Source organism: Tenrec ecaudatus, chromosome 14, assembly GCF_050624435.1.
Source record: "Tenrec ecaudatus isolate mTenEca1 chromosome 14, mTenEca1.hap1, whole genome shotgun sequence".
Taxonomy (NCBI): Eukaryota; Metazoa; Chordata; class Mammalia; order Afrosoricida; family Tenrecidae; genus Tenrec; species Tenrec ecaudatus.
In genome coordinates, this window is record NC_134543.1 from 28,653,818 (window position 1) to 28,670,292 (window position 16,475).

General features: G+C 50.9%; 1 protein-coding gene across 7 annotated transcripts in view; it reads right to left on the minus strand.

The window, feature by feature from the left end:
• The window catches only part of TTLL5 (tubulin tyrosine ligase like 5), a 272,493-nt gene that overhangs the window by 119,704 nt on the left and 136,314 nt on the right, over window positions 1-16,475 (minus strand). For all 7 annotated transcript variants that reach the window (XM_075531002.1, XM_075531000.1, XM_075530999.1 and 4 more), the window contains exon 30: window positions 2,579-2,733. In XM_075531002.1, the coding sequence (XP_075387117.1) occupies window positions 2,579-2,733 (155 nt within the window). The remainder of the gene's footprint in view (window positions 1-2,578; window positions 2,734-16,475) is intronic.

Genomic DNA, 16,475 nt, shown 5'->3' on the forward strand with positions numbered 1-16,475 from the left:
GGATGACATAAAGAGCTTAGGGTCACCTGGTGTTGAAACCAGTCATAAAACCCCCATCTGGAAGCTCGGAAGCCTATGTTCATTAACTCACTCAGCCCTTGAGAGAAGAAAACCAAGGGACTACACAAATATCTACCAAACAAAGGACTTGCTGGGGAAGGCAGAAAGGGCCCGTCATTGCTTATTGTCCAAGATAAGGACGTGACGCTGACCCTGTATCGTATAGCATGTGGTATGTATGGGGGGGCTTCAAAAAGTATGTGGAAAAGCCCCCTCTCTCTGGCTCTCTGGAAGCACCAAGCAGGCCTGCTGAGCCAGGCTGGAAATGGAAGCCCCCATGGGCGGAGTGGAGGAGCCGTAGGCCAGCATCTCTCTGCTGACATCATCTGAGGGGACAACAAGGGGTGCAGCCACACCTCCTGGGGTCCTTTCAAGCAAGTGACGCCTCCCCATCCCATAGATGTACTTTGGGCTGGACACTGCCCAAACAGACACTACACAACACATTCCTGTACTGTGGCAGATGCTGGCTGGGGACCACATCGGAGCCAGGGCTGGGGGGCTTCTGGGAGTCCAGCTAGGGCTGGAGTTGGAACTCTGGATGTGAGCCCCCAGGTAGGCCTGATAACTAGAGAGTTACCTGGGGGCAGAGCAAGATTACCCACACCAGCCTGGGCTGGAGCGGGGCCTGCAAAGGGGTCTTTACACTTCCAGGGGCGGGGCAGAGAGGGCAACTGTGAGCGAGACTAATCCAAAGAATAGATGGAGGAAGTGTGTGCGAGTGTGCTGCTCTCTCTGGCTGCAATGGCTCTGGAGAGAACCGTATTCCTCCGTGCTCCTGACCACAGCCTGGCGGGGCGGGGGGGTGGGAGGGTGGGGGGAAGGCAACTCAGCACTGGACTCTTGGTCTGAGCTTGGACCTTTATCGTTTGGGGTCTTGGTGCTACCAAGAGAAGCTTCTAAACCCACTCATCATTTTGACTAAATAAAAAATGCTTTCTCCTCCCATCTACAGAGATACAAGATGCTACAATTCTACTTCCCCCAAATGTGGCTCTTTAGCTCGCTTACGTAAGGGAAAATGACCTGTTAGCCAGCCGGATTGCAGGGAGAATGGTTTCCCTAGAAGTAGGGCGCTGATTGTGTGCGAGTCTAAGGAACATCAACATCTACGATCTAGAAAGAATTCCTTTTTCCCAGTTCACATCCTGTGGATCCAAAGGTCCATCCCCAAACACGACGACAGTGCCTTGAGAGAGAGAATGCCCTGCATGCTCAAAAACTGCCTTCTCTTGGTGTTGGGCAACCGGTAAGGCTCCACCGCGAGGCCCTTCGTTTACTGGTGTTTAAGACCTGCACCAGGAAGAGCACGATGGACTGTGCATCCCAGATTCGCTCCTTCAGCAGGAACCCTCACAGCCACAGACACCTTTACAACACGGTTTCCTCCCAGTCTCAGATCCCGCCTCCCAACTTCAGGGCCCGGCAGCACCGGAAGGCTGGAAGGGCTGCATCAGGTGGAACGAGGGAGAAACACCTGTTGTCTTGATTTGGAGGCAGGGAGCAATAGCTCAGCGGGTCAGAACACTCCAACATAGCAGCCCCACGTCTCGATCGCTCACTGGACTCTTGACATGGAATTAATTCAACCCACGTTTCACGGTCTTTAAAGCACTCTACAGGACAAAGAGGAGGCTCTCTGCTCCTGTGAAGATGTACAGGCTTAGAAACGCCAAGGAGGCAGTTTTACTCTGTCCTCCTGGGTGAAAATGAGTCAGGATCAACTTAATGTCAGGGAGTCTGAGTTGAGAAATCAAAATGTACTGGGCATTTACTGGTTCCTTGGGACACACACACACACACACACACACACACACACACCACAAAATGTGAAGCAAAACCAGAATTGAACACCAAACCAACCAAACTCACTGCCATCAAGTCTATGCTTGCTGACCCACTGAGACCCTCTGTGGGTTCCAAGACTCTGTTTACGGGAGGAGAAAGCCCAGGATCCCAGTATCCACTGTGCCACCAGGGCTCCATGAACTGAATACAGAGGTTTCTTTTTAAACTCGGAGTGGTGTACTTAATGGTGAGACTCTGTCTGGATTTTATTCCCTGCCCCAACGATGTAACGTGTTTCTTTCCCACTTCCCAAACGCACATTGCCCAGAGACACTGTTGGGGTTTAGTGACAAAATCTAGATGACAACAGAGAAGCAACTGTGTCTGTCCACAGAAGAAGAGCGTCCAAAAGGCACCGAAACACAACGATGTAGAAAAGAATCAGGGCAAGGGGTAGTACATGACTAGGCTGACTACCAGCCAGGGCTGTAGAGAATACACTTTTCCTCTTATACACAGAAGCATACGCACTTACCTGGATCGGAAATTTCCTTTTCACTCAGTTTAGCTTAAAAGAGCCTCACCAGGAGGACTTCTTACCCAGTTGCCAGAGGATTTGGACAGGCGGGAAAAGGTGCCCGCTATCCCGGACAGCGTCTGGGTTCAGAGCCCAACGTCGGAAGGACACGCTTAGACCCCGAGCCACCCCTGTGTAACTAGCTCCACGTACCTGCTTCCAGGAGGGCTGGGGTGACCCTCAGGAGCTTGGGGGTCTGACTGTGCTGACCACATCGGGACACTCGGACTGATGACGGGCCGAAGGGTAGGGGGAGTTGAAGCACTGCTCCTGTTTATGACGCCACTGGCCAAATTCAGGTTTGTTACCTAGAAACAGAGCAAGGGAAAGAGCCTGATTTCACTGAGCTTTGCAGACACATCGCTAACAGCACATGGGCAGAGTCTGGGGGGTGCTGGCTCATCTGAGCAGAAGCAGGGGCTGTGACATGGGCACCCACAGAAGGTCAGCTTCTGTGCCCCCACTAGGTGCACGGTGCCTCGAAGTACAAAAACGAGGGAGCAAGAAGGGCGGCCTTTGCTGAGGGTTGACTTACGCGGCACCAGGCACCATGTTCTCAGACACAGGAAATGATTCTGCCCCGCTGGCCCATGTCCTCATCTGAGCATTCTAAATGCTCAGTAGGTTCTAGCTATTGGTAGGAATTCTTACCATAGTCAAAGAACTCTGATTTGGAAAGGATGAACAGTCGCAAGACAAATGACAATGACAATTGGCTACTGCCTTCCCATACGCAATCCATGATGAAGGGATATAATCAGTCAGGGACACATTTAGAAGCAGTTATTTCCGCTGGCTATTAAAGGAACGCAAGTTAAAAGATACATTTGTGCGCCACACTGGTATAATTAAAATAAAAAATAAACAGACCCGAAGTGAGGTTAGCTAGGCACTAAAGCTACTTGTATGACTATAAATTGGTCGAATCTTTCTTGAAGTTCCTTTGGCAATAATATTACGGACAGGAAAATAGTCATGCACGCTGACGTTACATTCTAACTCTAGACCTGAGCTAAAATTAATTTCAGAGGGCTCGTGGCAGGAACAGTCATAGTAGCAGTTGGTCTGTACTATAATTTGCTCTGTATAAATGAGTGCATGACATGCATCCTGCAGGCATGAAGGAAAGAAGCTGAGGGTGGGGCTGCGCACAAAGTGGCAGGACTGGTACCTGAACCAGGGCCTTCCTAACTCCAAAGCCATGTCCTGATCACCTCAGTGTACTGTGAACCCACAGCCTGGGAGGCCATGCTGACTCATCACGATCCTATAGGACAGAGTTTTAGAACTGCTCCTGTGGAGTTCCAAGACTGTCACTCTTTAAAGGAGTCTAGCCTCGTCTTTCTCCAGCGGAGCGCCTGGTGGTTCACACTGCTGGCTTTGTGGCAACCTCGTGTACCACTATCTGCGCTCCCAGGGCTCCGGGGCTGTGAGCAGACATGGAGAAACAAGCACTGCTTTCCGTGGTGACAGGAGAAACTCACAAAAATAGGTCACAATCTTGTTAGATTGTGCTCCACCCCCGGGGGGCTGTTATGCATCCATCACAAGAGCAACAGCAAAGGCACCACGTCACAGGCCCAAGCTGTCCTGTGAGCACAGACGGACACACACATGCACGCACATCAGGGTCCCTACTCCCCAAGTACCGGAAAGAAGAACCCAGGGGATAAACAACGCTTTACTTTGAGTGGGGACTTGTTTCCTTCCTTACGTGCCTCCCATTTCTTACGCTGGGGGCGTGATCACTTTCACAATCAGAGAAGGAAGGTGACGCTTCTGTGAGAAATACCAGTGGGAGGCACTATGCTTGAAGGCCTGCGTGGTGGCAGTGGACCCAGGCAAGTAAGAGGCCAGCGGGCCGGGCCGAGCAGAACGTAGGGCGGGCGTGGAGGCTGAGGGGCTAGGGCGACCGGACAGAGTCTGCAGGGATTTCCTCAGGGCCAAATAAGGGCTCTGCTGGCGAGTATCTTCAGGAGCTCCTCATTTTCGTCCTCACGAAAGGATCAGGCCTTGCTTTTGTTTTGTTCTGATAAAAGGGGAGCGGTATCTGGACAGTTTAAAAGCAAAAAAAGAAAGTCGCTCCTAAGCAACGGCATGGTGTTTCGTTCCTTGCCAGAGTTCAGAGCGTGCAAGCGGCCCAGACCGGGTGCCCACACCGAAGGACGCCGCTGGCTCCGCAGGTCAGGAGGGTCCCTGGTGTCTCTGGAGGCTGGGCTGGGGGGACGCTCCTGCGCCACCTTTCTTCCATGTGAGCCAGTCGACGGAAGAAGCCTCAGGAGCTGGCTGCCAGGAGGAGAGAGGCATGAACGGCCTAGAGGGCCGGGAAGACGGAGCGGCAACTCGGGGGAGGGCCTCCCCTCTGGCCCCGACTTCCTTGAAATGCTTCGTTGTTCTGCTTCCTACACACCAGAGGCAACACAGGGCAGGCCCCAGACAGCGAAGCAGACGCCCGACCGACCGAGAATAGTCCCTTCCGGCCCTGATCTTTGGCCTCTCACATCAGGCCTATCAAAGGAGCCGTGACCTTGCAGTTAGTGCGAATATCACTGAGCGAGAAAGGCCGCTGTGATAAGTCAACAGCGGCTCCAGTGACTGCCTCGGGCAGTTGGTCCAGTTGTGGTCGGGGAGGCTGACTTAATGCCCCGTGGACCACAGCAGGAGTGAGAGGCACACACCTTCCCTGGCGGAGTCTAACCTGTACCGTGTGCAGACCAGTGAGTGGGGAGGTGCAGAGGATCAGACCGAGTACATCCATCTTTTCACCCGGCTGTCCTTCGTCCGCACTCCGCTATTTTCACTATCGACAATTATGACTGAATGGACCACTGACGGGGCCTTGCAGCAGCTAGGCCTGGTACTGGAGAGGTTCCGGGAAGGAGAAGCCACTCCTCCACAAGATGCACTGACCCAGGGGCTGCAACAAGGGCTCACACACACTGCATGGCGGGGGTGCCTCAGGGCTGGGCAGCGTCCTGCTCTGCTGTACACAGGGTTGCGGACAACCCGAGCTGACGGGACGGCACCTAGCCGAAACGACGCCCACTGCCCGGTACCAGCATCTTCACTCCCGTTTGACCCAAGAGGAAACCAAAGTCTAGAGAGGATAATCAAAGAGACAAACGCTGTGCGATGAGAGCAGAAGGGGCAGCGTTTGACTCCGGTGTGCTGGGATGCTTTCCCCACACGATGCAGCCTAACGTCCGATGCTTGCAGTAGCAGTCCTGGATAATGTCGGCCATCAGGGCGCCGGCGCTCCTTCTCCCATTACAGGGCAGAAATCCTAAGGCTCAGAGGCAAGACTGGGAAGCAGTTTGTTTCAAGTCATAAAATAGCTGTAGAGCTGGCACTCTTGTTTGAAAATCCATTTCCTAGTTTTGAAACTTGGAGGGAAACGATCCTAGTCACCTTAGCTATCAGAGTTTTGAAAAACGTAATCAGATAAGAGTGTTTGTTCAGAGATCAATGATACAAAATTATATACGAGTTTTTCCTTCTTCCCCTGAAACCTTCTTCTCCACCTGTTACTTGTCACCTAAGGACATTAAAGAAGCAAAGCCAGTAAAAACCATCCCTGACCAGCAGTTCTGTCCCCAGGCATGCAAACAGGTTGAAAGAGCACACCACTATTCTGAGAACTCTTGCGTGACGGCTACTCCTTCAACGAGAGATTGCACAGAAATATAAACAACTCTCTTAAAGCTCCTTCTTCTTCAAAGATTCCGGCTAACAAACCACCATCTTCACGCAGTGCTGCGAGCCTGCCCTCCTTGTCCTCCGAGTCTCTGCTTGCCTCAGTGATCTCTGTCCAGAAGACACTCCGTGAGCATGCGCGCCACCCCGCACGCTGCCGGTCTTCCTCGGCTGGCATTGCCAATCAACCAGCACACAATGTGGGGCAGACAGCGACAGGGCTCCAGCATTCCCTTCACATGCCAACCAATCAGAAGAGACAAGAGATCCGCACGGATCTCGCAACCCTGCTGGGGAAGGGTGCTGTTGCGTGGTCTGAGTCTTCTGTCTACAGGTTGATTTATCCATGGCTGAGGTTTCGTCCTTGCACACGATCTGACATGAAATGAAACTAGGAAGCCTCCTGGTCTTCCTAGTTTCAGCTTCCCATTGCTTCAAGGATGGGCAGAAAGAGGCCACTGACCCATTTTAAAGCCACCTGCACAGGGGATCCCTTAAGCTTGGCAGATCTTAATAAACCCTAGACTTCAGGTAGGGCTCCCACCTGCAGGGTTCTTCCCTGAAAAGACGGAGGGATGGAGGATGAACCTGGCTGTCACTGGGCTATATCGACGGGGTGACGAGCAAGCTGAGCAGCAACAAAGGGGACGAGAGGGAGAATGGAATTCCATCCGGAACTTTGAGGGCTTACAATTCTTCAGGGAGCTTCCAGTGCTCACACATTCCAAGGAATCATGACATGGACCCAGGATACCAACAAAATCAAACAAACATGGCAAAATGGGGTGTGGCAGTTTAGAATAAGCTTCAAAATTTTCCAGGTCTACTTATACCCAACACACACACACACACACACACACACACACACACACACACATCACCTCAATACTGTTGATTCCATTCTCAAAGCAACTGTATTGGACAAATCAGAACTGCTCTCTTGGGTTGGGTTCCTGAGGCTACAAATTCTGAATGGAAGCGGACAGCCTCTACCTACTCCCGAGGAGCAGCTGGTGGGTTTGAACCACTGACCTACTGGTCAGCATCATGAAGAGTGGTTATTCAAAAGCCACCATCATCATCACCATCATCACCACTCCAGACATGTAAGCCTAAAAGCAGCCTGCTTGTTGACAGCCCCCCAGCCCTTCCTGCCTCTGGCTAGTCGGCTCCAGGAATGATTGCCTGTGGGAGGGCTGAGTCCTGGCTGGGGGCTCTCCTACCACTAAGCCGACGGGGCAGATGCTTCACCCCTGGCTTTTCCTCCCCCTCCTCCTCCTCTTCACTCTCTTCCTCTGCTCCACTCTCCCGGTGGTGCTTATCCAGATGTTCCGCTCCCGCCCCGACGCCGAGTCCAGTGCCACGGGGACTGACCTCAGAGCATTCTGCCTGTTAGGACCCCAACACTGTTTATCTTAGAGCCGGCCTTCCGAACAAGGCAGGTGAGCAAATATCTGAGTGTGTGGGGCAGGGACACATTGCATGCATTCCACTCAGACAGGTGTTTAAATTATAGCAGGAATAAATACAGGTGATGGATTGAAAGGGGGCAGCGAGACCTGACGAGGGAGGCCCATTTCCGGCACCGGCCCGCCCAAGCGCTCCTGCAGTTTGCTAAGAGTGCTGCTGCCGGTGCTATGATTAAAATGCGATGACCCTGTCCTGTTGGAGGTCCAGAACACACACCGCCCACATGGACAGCGCCGTCGGCACCCAGAGGGTGCAGGGCCACTGGGGCTCCTGCGGGCTCTCTTCCGCAAATGCTGAAGTCCTGATGTTCCCAAGAAGTCCAAACCTCGAAGACAATTCAGAAGACATTTCCCACATGGCTTATCATACACAAGGCCTTGGATAAAGTCCCACGGGTATAGATGGCTTAAAAGACAGCCCTGCCCTCAATCCACCCTGGGAGTTATGACCGAGTAGATGAGACATACTGCCCCCACAAAAAGCAGTATTCCATAATGTGTCAACGCCACAATGAACGTGCACAGAACACCCAGCTGACAATGACTAGGCAGAAAGACTGGGGGTTCAAATCCACCCAGGGGGCACCTTAGAAGCAGGCCTGGTGATGTGCTTTTCTGCCTTGAAAACCCTAGGGGGCTGTTCTCCCTGGGGTTCCTGATGACAGTTAGCAACGAGCAAACTCAAAGGCATTGGTGTTGGGCCTCAAGGATAGGAAGATGGAGGTGGGTTTCCTAGGTAGAAAGGATATAGGAAGGAGTCTACAGCTAAGAACAATAAGAGGGACAGACAGCAAAACACCGTGAGGAGGCCCTTGACCCTGAGATGAATGATTCTGACCTTGATCTAGTAGACATTACCAGTTAGAGCAGCGGTTCTCAATTGTGGGTCACAGCCCCTTTGGGGGGTCTTATGACCCTTTCACAGGGGTCGCCTAAGACCATCGGAAAACACATATTTATGATGATCTTAGGAAACGAGCCACCGCTCCTCTATCCTTCTCCAGGCGGGTCCGCCCACAAATAGATATCCCCACATGAATACCTGGTGTGAAGACTGTGTTACCCATGCTACACCATGCTTCAAGACAAAATTCCATTTATTTGTCATTACAAATAAATATTTCACAATATAATATATAATTACATATTGCTTTTGTGATGAATCACTATGCTTTAATTATGTTCAATTTGTAACAATGAAAATACATCCTGCAGATCAGATATTTTACATGATGATTCATAACATTAGTAAAATTACAGTGATGAAGTAACAACGAAAATGATTTCATGGTTGGGGGTTACTACCACCTGAGGAACTGTATGAAAGGGTCGCGGCGTGAGGAAGGTGGAGAACCACTGAGCTAGAGGAAGGTTCTGAGCAGGGCAGGGTAGGTACATCTAATCCTGTTCCATGGATGGGACTCCCAGGAAAGCTCCGAACATTTAGGATCATCTGAACATCAGTCAAGCACAAACGAATGAAGCCAGGAAGCAGGGCACGCCTTCCCTGATTTCCTTCCTATGCTCAGGAAGAACGCTGGGCTTTGGAGCCAAGAATGGGGATTGAAACCAGACAAAAGCCTAAGTTCATGGTCATGTTTTCTCGTGGCATCTGCTCCCTTTCTGACTGCATCTTCCCATGTGGGTGGCAAGTCAACATGGAGCTGCCTGCCACTGAAGAGGTGGTTGAAAAGGGGCATCTTGGGCCCAGCTTGGCTCTAGGGCCTTAGGGGAAGATGTGCTTTTCCTTAGCTTGAACAGTCAAATGGTTTGAGAATCCACAACAGGGAGTGGTCCTATGGGGCAGATACGGAGGAGGCCAAAGAGATGGTGTCAGTTCAGGTCTCACGACAGAGAAGAACATGTACTGCCTAGTCTACCGGCTAGGGAGTCCACACGGAGTCTCCCGCCAAAAGTCTTATGGCCTGGTGGATCCCCTGAACCTCAGCATAGTGACAATGGAATCATGGATCCCAGCCAGATTTCCCTCTGGTTCATGTCTGACATCCAGGCCTGCAGTCACTTCCAGCTACCGTATGGTCACCACCACACAGGGAGCATTTCTGATGCTCATACGGAAAGCCCAAGGGTCAGACAAGCATGCAAGGTGAACAAGGAACCGGGGGGTGGGGGGTGGGGGGCACTCCTTAGAACAGAGGCTCTCAACCTGTGGGTCACACCCCCTTTGGGAGTCAAACGAACCTTTCACAGGGGTTGCCCGATTCATCATAGTAGCAAAATGACAGTGATGAAGTAGCAACGAAAATGATTTCATGGTTGGGGGTTACTACCACCTGAGGAACTGTATGAAAGGGTCTCGGCATGAGGAAGGTGGAGAACCACTGCCCTAGAACCACCCACCCTGTGAGCTCCAGAGGGCAGCCTTTGCCCAGAGGTGGGAGAGGCTCAGAGAGGAGAAGCAGGTGGGGGACAGCGGGAATAACTCTGTTGATAGTGGGGGGGCTGCAATCAGCATCAGGAAGCCAACTTGCGCTGTAGACTTGCACTCAAACCACACACACACACACACACACACACAACGCACACACAACACCACACACACCACACACACACTTAACACACACCACACACACATACCACACACACACACACCACAAAAGGTAGGTTTGTTTTAATGGGTATTTGAGAGGACAACACAAAGACAATACAAAGCAATACATACAGTAAGAGTGGGCACACCCAGGGTGAGCCTGCAAAACCTCCATCATGGCATCTGACTGGTGGTGGTGGTGGGGGGGGGGAGCGCTGTGCCACACTCTACCTGCTGGCGCTGCTGCTGGCCCCGAAGCGCAAGGCGCCATTACACACTACCAAATAACAAAACCAACCAACCAAAAACATTCCCAAACTCACTGCCACGATGCCGACTCATATCATCACCCCCTGTGGGTTTCCAAGACTGTGTACAGGAGTAGAAAGCCCAATCTTGCTCCCTATCACGCACTACAGAAGCCTGTGCTTTTAACTGTAGGGCCTGTCTGCATACAGGGTGGCAAAAGCCAACCTCGGACAGGGCCCGACATATTTTCATGTGACTTTCACTGTTCTTAAGCCGGCATCAATCGTGGTTGCTTAGAAAATCACAACCAGCTAATAATAGGTATGGCCCATCCACCCACCCATCCTTACATGAGAGGCCTTCAGAAAGTCTATGGGAAAAACTGCCTTATCTTTACATTCCACTTTCCCGCCAACGTTTTCAAGTTCCCACATAGAAATCTAAGTGGATGGATGGGTGGGTGGATGGATGGGCATGCACGTATTTGCTGAGCACATCTGTGCCTGGAGAGGTACAGATTATCCCCTTTCTGGAAACAGAAAAATTGGAAGCTTATTCAGTGTCTTAACATTGACCTAGAAGAGTCCTTCAGACGACTCCCCGGTAGGTAGGCTCCTGGAGCCTTGCTGCTACCTCCTGCCTTGGGTTTTACTTCCAATAGCAAATTATGTTTCTACTCTCACCCGCAGCCATCACGGAGCTTGTTGCTCCACAGTGGCAGAGTTGGAGCAGCTTCATGCTACCTTGTGACCGCAGGTTTATTTTGCTTATCTTCCCCCACAAACCACAAGCTCAAGGGGGTGGGTATGAACTGTCTCTTCATTCACTGCTGTATCCCCAGAGCTTAGTCCAATTGGCACAGAACCCTCAGATTTACGTAAATGGGGTGAGTAAATGGCTCTCAGCTGAAGAGATCCAAACCACATCCATGGTGAGGACCCTTCCCTACACCACCCCCACCCCTAATTTCACTGGTGAGCAGGAACGTGATTAAAGTCACTGGAAGGCTGGCAAGGAACACAGGGGTTCCAATGACCTCTGTTTGCAGACAGCAAGCAAGGAACGACCTTGCAGCTAGGGAAAAGGAAACAATCAGTGATTACAGAGAGGTAAGGGTTGCTCTTTGGTTAATGCCCTGCATAATTTTAGAGACGACTTCTGCCTGTCTGAAACCTTCAGCCAAGTTCTCAACCGGCTGAGATAAAAGCTCTGACAAACAGATCTTGCTCCCTGTCTGCAAAAGGTATAAACTGCATTCTTCCTTCTTGGCAAGGAAACCACCCCATTTGACAATCAGTCCAACAAACCTAACCTTCGTTAAGGCTGCTTGCAAGGGGCTTCCAAAAGTTTGTGGGAGTTCTATTCTGTTCTTTGTTCTGGGAGCTTTTTTGAAGCCCCTTGAGAATGGTCAATGGTCTTGAGTTCTGTGTGGCTGTTCTGATGAAACGCTGAACCCAGCAGGAAGTGGAGTGTTGTGGGAAGGATGGTTGGCACTAGAATAGGGCAAATACTGGAGAGTGGAGACATGTCTGATCCCTGCCTCCCAGGAATCATCCTTGGGCCAACGTGGACATGGGTTCTCCTCCCCCTGCTGAAGCTGAAGGAGGGCAAATATGGCCTTCATGCTCATGGTTTTTACTGCGGCAATGTGGTCAGGAAGCATAGCAACCCCACCTAACAGAGTAGGGCTGTCCAAGAGGGGTTTCCCGGCTACAGGATTTACAGGAGCGTGATCGCCAGGTCTTTTCTCTCACAGGATCATTGGATAGGACTGAACTGCCAACCTTTCTGTTACCAGCCAAGCGTTGAACCGCTGTGTCAGCAGGGCCCCTTAACAATAGATTACCATGGGAGCTTAAAATTTTGACCGAATTCAGTTTCCTTGTTATAGCCTGGTCTGTAAAATCCTAGCTATTGTAAAACCTGCAAAAGCTAGAAATCACTTGTTCGTAAACATATACTTATGGCTCTCGAGTGATTTTTAAATTGCTGTGAGGGATGAGATTGGTTCTCTGTCTCCTCAAAAACTTGCCGAGCCCTGATCAATGAGCGTGCTGTGGAGGCTTGCCTTTCCAGCCTTAGGACTTAGAAGGGAAGCATGCTAGACCTAGCCCTTGCTGAACAGGCTTAGTTGATGCTGCTAGGGCAAAAGGCTATCCTTGAATTAGAAACATCACTGGGCTCAGCTCTCCTGATGCAGATAAAAGAAATGCGCAGTCTTGCAGGTAAGCACTTATTTGAAGACGCTCACCAGTGTTTTGTGGTTGGCAGCAAGTCACTTTTGACCCACGGCAACCCTAAGCACCACAGACCCAAACACGGACCGGTCCTGTGTCAACCTCACACTTGTGCCTGTGCCTGAGCCCATGGTGACAGCCACTGGGTCCGTCCATCTCATTGAGGACCTTCCTCTCTATCACTACCCCTTAACTTTACCAAGCATAATGCCCTTCTCTAGGGACTGAGCTCTCCTGACATGGTCCAAGTATATGAGACGAAGTCTCCCCATCCTTGCCTCTAAGGGGCATTCTGGCCAAGGCAGATTTGTTTGTCCTTTTAGCAGTCCAAGGTACTTTCAATATCCTTTTCCAGCACTACAATTCAGACACATCGATTCTTCTTCGGTCTTCCTTATTCAACGATAACATCCTTGTTTTTCGATACTCTAAAGACAGCTGAAGCAACAGATTTACCCAAATCAATGTGTCTCTTGACCACTTTACTACAGCCTTTATGAGTATTGACTGTGGAGCCAAGCAGGACAAAATTCATGACAACTTCGACCCTTTCTCCATTTATCATGCTGCTGTGAGGGCTTTGATCCTGTGCACTGAGCTGCAACCCACACTGAAGGCTGCAATCCTGGCCGTCCATCAGCAAGTGCTTCAAGTCCTCCTCACTTTCAGCAAGCAAGGTGCTAGCATCTATATATTGCAGGTTGTTCAAAAACCTTCCCCCAAACCTGATGTCAAATTCTTCATCTAATCCAGCTTTCCTGAGGTTCTGCTCTGCTCACAGACTGACCGAGCATGGTGCGAGAGGACAACCCTGACCCGCACCTTTGCTGATGGTCAACCACGCAGCATTACCTTGTTCTTTACGCACAACTGACCCTCGATCCATGTCCATGAGCACAAGGAAGCGTTCTGGAACTCCCCTCCTGCTCAAGGCTATCCACAGTTTATGAGTCACACAGTCGAATGCCTTGGCATAGTCAATAAAACACAAACAAACATCTTTCTGGTATTCTCTGCTTTTAGCCAAGATCTACCGGACAGCAGCAATGTTAGCCCTGTTCCCCGTCCTCATCTGAATCGGGCCTGAGCCTCTGGCAGCTCCCTGTCAATGTACTGCTGCTACCTTTGTTGGATGGTCCGCAGCAGCTGATTCCTTCTCCATGGCCTGTTCTTCGTCTGGAAGCTTCACCGGCATCTGCTCACTTTGGATGACCCTGCTGGCATTTGAAAGACCAGGGACATAGCTTCCAGCATCAGTGACACACACGCCACTGCAGTAGGACAAACTGACAGCCCAAGGGTGGTTTTCAGTGCTGGAGATCAGAGAATACGATGTAGACAGAGCCACCCATATACACGCGGTGGTATTCCAAACACTCATCATGAACATTTGATAACTCGGCGGCTCACAACCTGTGGGTCTTGATCCCTTTGGGGGTTGAACGACCCTTTCACAGGGGTTGCCCGATTCATAACAGTAGCAAAATTACAGTTATAAAGTAGCAACGAAAATAATTTTTTGGTTGGGGGGGGGGGGAGTTCACCACAACCTGAGGCTTTGTATTTAAGGGTCTCGGCATTAGGAAGGTTGAGAATCATCAGACACAAACCCCAATGAACGTTGGTTTTTAAGGCAGCTTCAATGCTGGTACAATTCCTGGATGCCGATGAGATGGGGCTCAAGCAGCGTGCGCTTCACTCACCAGGGGACATGGCTGAAGCACTCATCAGACTCTGCAGGGGGCTGGGCAAATGAGGGGCTCTGCAATTCTCCTGCATTTGCACAGGGTTCTCGTGGCACATTTTCCCTCTCTGCTGAACTTCATTTACATAAAGTACATAGAGACACTCAGTGCTCCAAACTCCAGAAAGAGTTTCAGATCAAGATTTGCCAAAGACATTCCTGGGAAACCTGACAAAAACGGCCAAACTGCTTTGCACTGCTTCCAATTCATACATTCCGTTTTTGTGAGCTCGGGGCACTGCCGATTCAACCCGGCTGCGTCTCTTGGGATTAACCAGGCTGAATTCTGCCTGCTCCACGGATCAGCTGACCTCAACATCAATGAATCTGATGACGAGATGACTTCACAAGTAATTGATAATCTAGAGACGTTCCTTATCCTGCTTCAGGAACTGGAGAAGCACATCCAATCACGAGAGAGAGTCAATTCAAGTTCTCATTGCTCTCCGCAGACACGAGCACAGGCGTGGCCGCCACGCCACAGCAAAGTTGCAGGCAGCATTAACTGGTTCACAGCCATTCCAGTGATGAGGTGTTAAGAATCTGGATTCCAATGGGAAAAGGCAGAACAACAGTGGGACAAACAAACAGCGTGGAGTCAGAGAGGCCCTTGTCGTTTGTGGAGCCAAGGCCCAGTCACTCAGCCTCTGAGCGTTCTCTCTGTAAAAACAAGGCACTTAGGAGCTCTGGTGGTCTGTGGCTATGCGTGGGGCTGGACCTGCTTGGTCAGCAGTTGGAAACCACCACAGCCATTCCACGGGAAAAGGAGAGGCTCTTTCCTCCCACGAGCTTTAGTCTCTGAAACCCCCCGGGGCGGTTCTACCCTGTCCTTCAGGGTCACTGTGAGTGGGAAGGACTTGGCGGCAGTGCTTTTGGTTTTGAGCTCAGAGAGTTCTGAAGGCAGTGCTTTCTTAGCAGAGCCCAGCCCACGGGGGCATTCGATTCACGCCTGCTGCTTAACGCTGAGGGGCAGCTCTGGCAATTTACAAAATGGGAAGACGAAGTGTACAGATATATACATGACTAAAATGCCTGCCAAGTGCATGGTGCTGTGCTGGGTCCTGGGACTGAGAACACCTGCACGGCACAATTGGCAGCTCCACAGGGAAGTGGCACAAAATGACTCTCCTGGATTTGTTACAGAGAGGGCCTGATGAAGGGCTAATGGGACAGAGTGGGAAGATGGTTCCGTGCTGTGGAAGCAGGGGGCTCGCCATTCATTTCCCCAAGAACCAACCACTCACGGAATGCATCCTGTAGAAGAGGAGGGGCTTTGGAAACGCTTGTGGGAATATCCCATTCCCTTTCCATTGCACTTTTCCCGGAACTTTCTGAAGCCCCCCTAGAAGTTGATTCCCACCTTGAACTGCTCCGCTGGGTTCACAGTGAGGAAGCCAATCACAGTGATGCCAATCTTTCAACGCACCACCCACCTTTCAACTAGTAGTTGAGCACCCAACTCCTGAGCAACCCAGGGACACCTATATACTATTAACAGCACCAACAAAATAAAACGCCCCTCCAAACTCCTGACCACTGAGTCAGTTCTGGCTCAGGGCAACCCCAGAGCAAGGCACACCTACCCCCACGGGTTTCCCAGACTGCAACTCGGGGATACTGTTGTTGTTCAGAGTTTTCTTGGCACTTCCTCCACATACACAATTCACCAGCTCAGTCCTATCGAGAGGAGTGATACAATCTTTAATCACCTTCAACTTTAGGACATTTAGTTCTTCCTTATACTCATTGTTGTTCGTGTATCTGAGATGGCTACTCTTTTACAGGAGTAGAAAGCCTCCTCTTTCACCTGTGGAGCGGCTCGTGGTTTCAAACTGTGGACCTTGCCGGCTGCAGCCCAATGTGTAACCACGATGCCACCTGGACTCTTCCACATACTCTAGAAATACTATCTATCTCCCAGGTGAGGGAAAAAAAGAGAAAATTTATCCACAGTTCCTATCCTCAAGCACGCATCTTCAGAATCTAGTGAAATAGATTAAGTTCCACCCATCGGCCCGCCACGTGGTGAAATGGTTAAGCGCCAGACTGCTGGTTGATTAAGTCGGTTCCTTTGAACGGTCCCAGAGGTGCCTGGGAAAACAGGCTG